General features: G+C 36.9%; 1 protein-coding gene across 5 annotated transcripts; it reads right to left on the bottom strand.

Annotated features, from left to right (window-relative positions):
* Positions 1 to 601: 601 nt before the first annotated feature.
* LOC109070012 (gastrula zinc finger protein XlCGF8.2DB-like) lies at positions 602 to 6,767 on the bottom strand. Of its 5 annotated transcripts, XM_042722518.1 has the most exons (4): positions 6,664 to 6,743; positions 6,072 to 6,124; positions 4,554 to 4,788; positions 602 to 2,173 (listed from the first exon to the last, which is right to left on the bottom strand). In XM_042722518.1, the coding sequence occupies exons 3-4, from the start codon at positions 4,714 to 4,716 to the stop codon at positions 1,029 to 1,031; spliced, it is 1,308 nt and encodes a 435-aa protein (XP_042578452.1). In that variant the 5' UTR covers positions 4,717 to 4,788; positions 6,072 to 6,124; positions 6,664 to 6,743; the 3' UTR covers positions 602 to 1,028. The 5 variants fall into 5 exon arrangements, with proteins under 5 accessions (XP_042578452.1, XP_042578453.1, XP_042578451.1 ...); XM_042722519.1 differs by lacking the exon at positions 6,072 to 6,124 and having other exon boundaries at positions 6,664 to 6,767; XM_042722517.1 differs by lacking the exon at positions 6,664 to 6,743 and having other exon boundaries at positions 6,072 to 6,653.
* Between the last annotated feature and the right edge of the window lie 1,800 nt (positions 6,768 to 8,567).

Consider the following 8,567-nt stretch of genomic DNA (forward strand, 5'->3'; position numbering starts at 1 on the left):
AAAATTTTCCAGCAGTTTGTTTTCCTCAAGTAACTTTGTCATTTCATTGTGGACTTTCCTATCTTCAGAAGAAACAGAGGAAAACCTCCAGCTGGAGGCAGTTATAGGGTTAATGCGGGAGAGTCTAGCGAGTTAGTTTGGCTGGTGCGCCTGTGATACAGCTGTTCTGTGTTCTGATTAAAAGTTAAGACAGAGCGTCTTTTGTCTGTCGTTCTTCAAACATTACAGTAGACATATTTTGGTTTACAAACTGTTTCATCAGTTAGTAACGTTAGCACTCGGCTAACGTATCCACCAAGTGTTCACAGTTTAGCAGCTAAACTTTAGCTGTGGGCACGATTCACATGAATAAGTGTTTTTGTATTTTATGTCATTATTATAAGAACGGATTGGAGCACTAAATTACTGTATTATGTAAAGGTGCTTTGTCAATGGTAGCACTGTCTAACTGGCTCAAGGACTCCTCTCTGTGCCAATCACAACAGGCTTGGCCAGCTGACCAATCAGAGCAGAGTAGGCTTATGGAAAAGAGGGGTTTACTCCGAACTTGCTTGGAACGAATCGTTTCGAAATCATTGGCAAATGACTCTAATATTAAATGTATATTCTAAGAAAATTACAATGTTTTCTGACCTTAGATGCATTTAAATCTGTTATAAGGGACTCCAACACAATATTAGGACACTTTAAAATACCATATGACCTGCTCTTTAAATCTCTGTACATTGCCACATACTGAAAGATCACAAGCATTTACCCTCCCATTGACAGAATGGGGACAGAAGTGGACAAAAGAGACAGTGATACAGGGACAGTCTATTTGTGAGCCTATCAACCAAAACACATTTTAAACCCAGGTGTAAACAAACCCAAATCCGCTGTTCAGCTATTTTGAATTATACCGGGGTGCTTCTGTAAACCTCAAGTTTGTCTTGTTTCTGCAAGTCTTTCCACATTGATGGCACAGCAAAGGCTTCTCTCTGGTGTTATTACATGACTCTGACTGATAATGTAAAAATACAGTTGTCTCATATGTGAAAACTCATGTGGTGTTTAAATGCTGCTTTATTTTTGAAACTCTTTCCACAGTGACCACATATAAACGGCTTCTCTCCAGTGTGACGGTTTATGTGTCTGTCAAGGTTTCCTTTTTGGTTGAAACTTCTTCCACATTGTTGGCAGGTGAAAGGCTTCTCTCCAGTGTGAATCCTTTTGTGGTCCTCCAAGTGTTGTTTATGATTAAACCTCTTTCCGCACTGAGGGCATGTGTAAGGTTGCTCTCCAGTGTGAATTCTCATGTGGTGTTCAAAGTGTTGTTTTTGACAGAAAGTCTTTCCACACTCTGAGCATGTGTAGGGTCTCTCTCTATGAGTTCTCATGTGGACTTCAAGGCTTCCATGTTGATCAAAACTATCTCCACACTGATCACATGAGTAAAGCTGTTCTACATTGTGAATTCTCATGTGTCTGTTAAAGCCTTCTTTTTGAGTGAAACTTATTCCACATTGTTGGCAGGTGAAAAGACTCTTTCTAGTGTGAACGGTCAGGTGGGAGTTAAGATTTTCTTTCCGGTTGAAATTTCTTCCACACTGTTGGCAGTTGTATGGCTTTTCTCCAGTGTGAACACTCATGTGCCTGTCAAGGTTTCCTTTTTGGTTGAAACTTCTTTCACATTGTTGGCAGGTGAAAGGCTTCTCTCCAGTGTGAATTCTTATGTGGTCTTCAAAGCGTCCTTTATGTTTAAATCTCTTTCCGCACTGAGGGCATGTGTAGGGTTGCTTTTCAGAGTGAATTCTCATATGGCCTTCAAAGTGTCGTTTTTGACCGAAACTCTTTCCACACTGAGAGCATGTGTACAGTTTCTTTCTATGAGTTCTCATGTGGACTTCAAGATTTTCATGTTGATCAAAACTCTTTTTACAAAAAGAGCAGGTGTGAGGCTTCTCTCCAGTATGAACTCTCATGTGTCTGTTAAGGCTTTCTTTTCTAATGAAACTTCTTCCACACTGTTCGCAGGTGAAATAACGTTTTCTTTCTGTCTTTTGAGCCCTTTTTCTTGAGGAAGTCTTTTCAGTCTGTGAACAAGTAAAAGATGTTTCTCCATTTATGAAATCATGATCTTTCTCTTCCATTTCATTCAGTACTTCACTCTTCTCTTTCAGTGCCATCAGGTCTAAGGTGAAAAAAGACAAACAAATGTTAACCCCAGTTTAATAACACAGAATCAAACAACACCCAATCAAAACATTTCTTGCAAAATACAATCAGATTAAAAGTTGCAGCCAACTGATTTGGTCTTCATGATCTCATCTTTGGATTGTGAATTATTAAAGAGAATCCAATATAGATTAAAGAGCAAGGATCCAATCTTTCTCTTTAATCCATATTAGAAAAACTCACGTTGAGTTTTTCCCCCAGTATACACCTCACAATATTCCAAATGTCTAAAAAATAAATAAATTAAAAAAAAAATCCTGCTCAAAGCCTGGTTGAGTTGTGTAGGTAGTGTGTCGTCCCCATTACCAAGAGTCTGTTTCACAGATCTAATATAATGACATTTCCCCTGCTGTTCACATTTAGAAACATAACCAGCATTATGTGAACCTTTTTTTTTGGTACTTTTAACATAACCCTGTGTATTTGACAGTTGACGAAAAAGAGAACTCCATTTAATACTCAAGTAATGCGCCGTTTGACAGCCAGCTTTCTGTTCATGCACTTCATGTGTGTGCAGTTAGAAAACCATATATCAGGAGTTAAAACTGACAAAGCTTGCCATTCGACAACCTACCACAGTCAGCCAAGTGTGGGAAGACAGTAGTGACTGAAGTCCTGAAGGAACATCAAAAAATATGGACTAAAGAATAAAAATATAAGGAAAAGGTGTGGACAGTCACTGAGGCCAGAAGCGCTCCCAAGAAGGATGGCATTTGGAGATGGAGGAGTACCTGAGCTCAATGAGAAAAAGCCTACAGGAAGACATACTAGGATTTTAGAAAACCAAGTGCCCCTCCCTCGACTAGCCAATGTCTCCTGAAAAAATCTTCAGCATCCCCACTGTTCTTCTATTGCTGAGTGAGAGTTTTCTGCTGCCGGATTACTGTTCTAGCACACAGAATAAACCTGAATGCTTTGTGCAAGCTATTGTTTCTAAAAGTACATTCTAAAATACTGGTAAGACTGAGAGGTGCTTTAATAGTACCCATTAACTTGCAGTTTTAGTCTATTGTAACCTTAGAAAATGTTTCTTTTATGAACGCCAGGACACAATCCAGCGCATTTCTTCTTGTGTGTGCTTTTCATGTGCCTGGTAATTAAGTTGCATTTTTAAGCTCCATTTGCATTTCATCTTGATTGTGTTTTCGTGGGCTTGTTTTGAATGTTGTTGTGTTTATGCTTGTCACTAACAATTATTTTGGTAATCAAGTAATCAGTCGATTATTCTAACGATTAATCATGTAATCCGATAATTATAGTGCTAAATTCCCACGAGGTAAAAAATGCAGATGGAATCATGGAATCCAGTCATAAAAGCGGAATTTACTTTATGACGCAGAATTTGCCATATTTTGGATGGAGAAATCAAAAGTAGGTAGGAACACTTAAAGCCACAAAAATACTACAGCCCTAGCCATTTTCTTTATTTTACAAAAGCACAACCTTTTGTTGATATTGTAAGTACACAAATAAAAGTAGATTCTTTAGTTTCTAATGATGTTTTCCTCTTATCTGCATGGTCAAAAATTATGACATTTGTCTCAACTGTTTTCAGGAAAAATGCCAGTAATAGCGCCGACACCTTCATGTCATGCAGTAGACATATTAATAGCTTCCACAATCTGCACAAGCACTCAGAAATGCACCCTAATAGCGCACATTTCGCTTTATTAATGTTAGAGTGAGTGGCCCTGTAAAACTGCCACTACTTACTTCCAATTGATAAGCCATATATGAGATTAATGAAGGATAGGCAAATTGATTTCCTGCCTAATATACAGTAATTACCTCAAGGACCAGTTGTTATTGATCTTTCCATCATGGACATGGACCATTTCTTTTCTGTGACTTACAAACTAATAAAATGTTAGTCGACTAAGCCTCTTCTCGTCGACTAACATTCAGTAGACTATTCCTAGTCAGATGAAAGCAACTGCTGTCGTCAGAGTTTATTTTGCTTACGTCAGAATAATATCAGAATAAGTTAAACAACTTTCATTGATCTATTTCATATCCAAAAATGTTACTCAGTCCTCGCAGTGAATATGGACATTTAAATATGAAAAGAGACACAACCCTTTAGATGCTGTTTTTAAATCAGAGCACTGAAATAGGAGTAGAAAATAGCCTTTAAGAGAACCTTAAGAAAAAGAAAAAAAAATGAAATTAAGCAATAAATGAAGCTGAAATCCTTTAAAAAGAGAGAGAAAGAGAGAGAGAGAGAGAGAGCTGCAGGAGGACAGACAGTGTACAAAAACTTTTGCCAAAGGCAAATGAATTGAGAAAATATACAGGACTGTTCATAGGATAGTTCAGCTTTGAGAATGAAAACCAACCAGTTTGTTCTTCATGTTTGACTCTGAATGTTTCTTCAATCCTTAAGTCTTCACTCTCCTCTTTAATAAACTCCATCTTTGTTTGTTCCTCAGTATCTTCTTGTTTGACTCTGAATGTTTCTTCAATCTTCATGTCTTCACTCTCCTCTTTAATAAACTCCATCTTTATAATCGTGTGTCACGTGGATCTCAGTCGCTTCAGCAGGAGTTTTTTTGTGAGTTTGGACACTTTTCCCTGTTTAAGATGAGAATAATTTACAGAAAAAAAAAGAAAAAAATACAGGTTCATCTCAAAAAATTAGAATATCATAGAAAAGGTCTTATTTTTTATAATTTAATTTTTAAAAAGCAAAATTTCTTACATTCTAGATTCATTGCACACAAACTGAAATATTTAAAGAGTTTTTTGTTTTAATTCTGATGGTTATGACTTACAGCCTATTCAGTATCTCAAAAAATTTGGATATTCCAATTTGAGCTTGATTAGTTTGATTAATTTTGAGTATAAATACTGGGTACCTCCTGGGCTAGTTTAGAACATGCAACCACGATTATGGGAAAGACTACTGACAGTTGTCCAGAAGACGATCATCAACACCCTCCACAAGGAGGGTCAGCCACAGAAGGTCATTGCTGAAAGGGCTGGCTGTTCACAGAGTGCTGTATCGAAATATATTCATAGAAAGTTGGAGAAAATTTAGCATTTCATTTGGAAATCAAAGTCTGGAGTCTGGAGGAAGACTGGAGAGGCACAGAATCCAAGCTCCAGTGTGAAGTTTCTGAAGTCAGTGATGATTTGGGGGTGCCGTGACGTCTGCTGGTGTTGGTTCATTGTGTTTTATCAAGTCCAAAGTCAATGCAGCCATCTACCAGGAGATTTTGGGGCACTTTATGCTTCCATCTGTTGACAAGCTTTATGGAGATGCTGATTTCATTTTCCAGCAGGACTTTAGCACTTCCCCACAGTGACAAAACCACTTTCAAGTGGTTTGCTGACCATGATATTACTGTGCTTGATTGGCCAGCCAACTCACCTGACCTGAACCTCACAGAGAATCTATGGGGTATTGTGAAGAGGAAGATAAGTAACATCTGACAAACAATATAGAGGAGCTGAAGACCAATAACAAAGCAACCTGGGCTTCAGTAATGCCTCAGCAGTGCCATAGACTGATCACCTTCATGCCACGCCGCACTGAAGCAGTAATTTGTGCAAAAGGAGCCCCAACCAAGTATTGAGTGCAGAATTAAACCTGCTTTGGAGACCTTTAACATATCTGTTTTGTAAATCTTTTTTTGATTGATCTTTGAGAAAATATTCAAATTTTTTGAGGTACTGAATTTATTATTTTCCTAAGCTGTAAGTCGTAACCATCAGAATTAAAACCAAAAATTCTTGAAATATTTCAGTTTGTGTGCAATGAATCTAGAATACAAGAAAGCTTGCTTTTTAAAAAAATAAATAAATTACAAAAAATAAATAACTTTTCCACGCTATTCAAATTTTTTGAGATGCACCTGTAAATCTCGGGGTGCGTCTCAATCAGCTCCCTAGTTCAGTAGTCAGTGCACTGGTGAGGGAGTCAGAGTGAGAGTTAATTTAATGATCTGATTAGACAAACATTTAAAACTTTAACTTACTATACAGTTTTGATTAACTATAGGTATTTAATATGTATATTTAATAAATTCCACGTTTAAAAATTGCTGTTGTACTTTAAGCCTGCCACTTCAACAACAAAAAACACATTTGCAATTGTTTGTAATAGTTGTCCTCACATGTTTGTATTTGTTGTACTCGTTGCATTTACGCTGTTTCGAGCAGAGCAGCACGTCTCGACAGCGATTCAAAACAGTGAATCATTTTGTGAAGCAACTGATTCATTGACTCGGAGCTTCGAAAGATCGCTAACGTTACACAGAGCGCACCTCATCTGTTACTAATGTACGGATGTGCTTTACTCACACAAAATAACCTGCATTCATATTAGATAAAGTATTACAATGTTACACTCGATGATTATCAACTTTACATCGCTTGTAAACACTGTAAAATAGATTGAACGCGCTTGTATGAATTCAAACACTTTAAATGATTAAGACCACAAACCTGTCTTCAGCTGAAACACAGACGCAGGAGCGCGACGCAGCCTCATGACGTCATGCCACCAGATCAAAACAAAAGTCCTGTTCACGCGCTGCTGCGTCTACAATCTTTACATTATATTTACATAAAGAAAACACGTACGAATAATAAAACATATGTCAGCGGTACTCAGTTTTATTGTTGGTGAAATGCATATTGAAATATATATGAAGAAATGACAAAATGTATAGTTTTAAAAGTATTCAAAAATTATATTTATCATTTTATTTCCTTAAGTATTACATTTTTCCAAATGTATTTATGCATTCAGCACAAGGATATGTTTCTATGCATGAAGACACATCCATTAAGGATGAAACAGTGGAGTGTGTATAATCTAAATACATGGAGGCAATCATTGATTCAGAATTGAGTTTTAAACCCAACTGCGAAGCTGTGTGTAAAAAGGGGCATCAAAGTCTTTTCTGCATATTTCCGATTGATAAAACATGGTTTATTTAATTTTATCGTGCTGTTATCAAATCTATTTTGACATTTTCTTTGGTGTCCTGGTATGGGAATTTATCTTTAAAGAGCCAGAAATGGTCCAGCAGGTTGAATAGTAATAAAATTATTTAATGGGTGATTATAATGTTTTAGTGTTTGGTTTTTGTTTTAGAGTGTTATGATATGTATGAGAAGTAGCCTGAACTTGTTCACTGAAAACCAATTTACCAATGGTTGTAAAATAAAGAAACCTGAGTCTGAACCAAGTCTGTGTCACTGTTGGAAAGGGTTCAAATATGCAGAAAATGTTGAAAAATCAAAAGAAGATGCAGGAGGATTTTTCTGAAGAGCAGCAGGCAGTTAAACTGCTCAGAACCAACAAGAGACTCATGAACAACTATCACAAAACATAAAAACAGTTGTGGATCATCCAGGAAACGACACAGTATTAAGATTCAAGGGTATGTAAACTTTTGAATAGGGTCATTTTTACAAATTCAGTTATAATTGTCTTCTGCGATTGAAATTACCATGTTTTTGCATGAAAATCTTTATGGACAGCAAAGGGGTTACTTTTAAACGATCAGACTATTTTCTTAATTCAATTTCTTATGTTGTACACGTTGTGTCATTTTAGTTTTGTTACAGCATTTAATTTGGTCATTTTTGTGTTGATATATTTAGTTATTATTTTATTTAGTTATTATTTTATGAAGAATAAATCTTTCAGTGAGTAAAACTAGCTGTCTATAGTAATAAAGACCACACAACAATATTATATTATCTTTAAATTAATTTTTAAATGATTATTATTTTCAATGATTGTCCCTGGATCAGTAGTGTACTACTTTTTGTAATAAAGTGGCAGTGGCTGGGACAGATTTTAGGTATTAGTTATGCTTAAAAAGATGCGATCTAATCCTTTTTACAATGAAATAAGCAGCTCCCGAGCAGGTTTAAGCTTAAGGACCTGTTGCTATGACAACAACTCTGGGATGAGCTTCGAAGAACCAACCAATCAAAGGTCAGGCGAATTCTTCAACATTTAAATTCAGCTAACTGAATTAGCGACGTATGAAGAACAGGCCCCAGATGACTTTTTCGTTTTCATGACATTTGATGACTGATTTCATGACTAGATGACATTTCGATGACCCATTTGCCATGGGTCTACCAGATAAGCAGCAGTCACCTTGCTGCGTTTCCACAGAAATTACCCAGGACAATTATACCAGGAACTTTTTTCGCAGGAACTTCTTCCCCCCAGACCTGTTGCTTCCTGCGTTTCCACCGCAGTCTAAAGTACTGTGAAGATTAGGCAAACAGTCTGGTGACGTAGGTCTGTGGGGGTTTCTCAATAAAGTACGCAAGTTTCGGACTTGCATCCTCGGTAGTTCGGACTTTGCGAGTTCGACTCGGGA

Source organism: Cyprinus carpio, chromosome B4 (genome assembly GCF_018340385.1).
Source record: "Cyprinus carpio isolate SPL01 chromosome B4, ASM1834038v1, whole genome shotgun sequence".
Taxonomy (NCBI): Eukaryota; Metazoa; Chordata; class Actinopteri; order Cypriniformes; family Cyprinidae; genus Cyprinus; species Cyprinus carpio.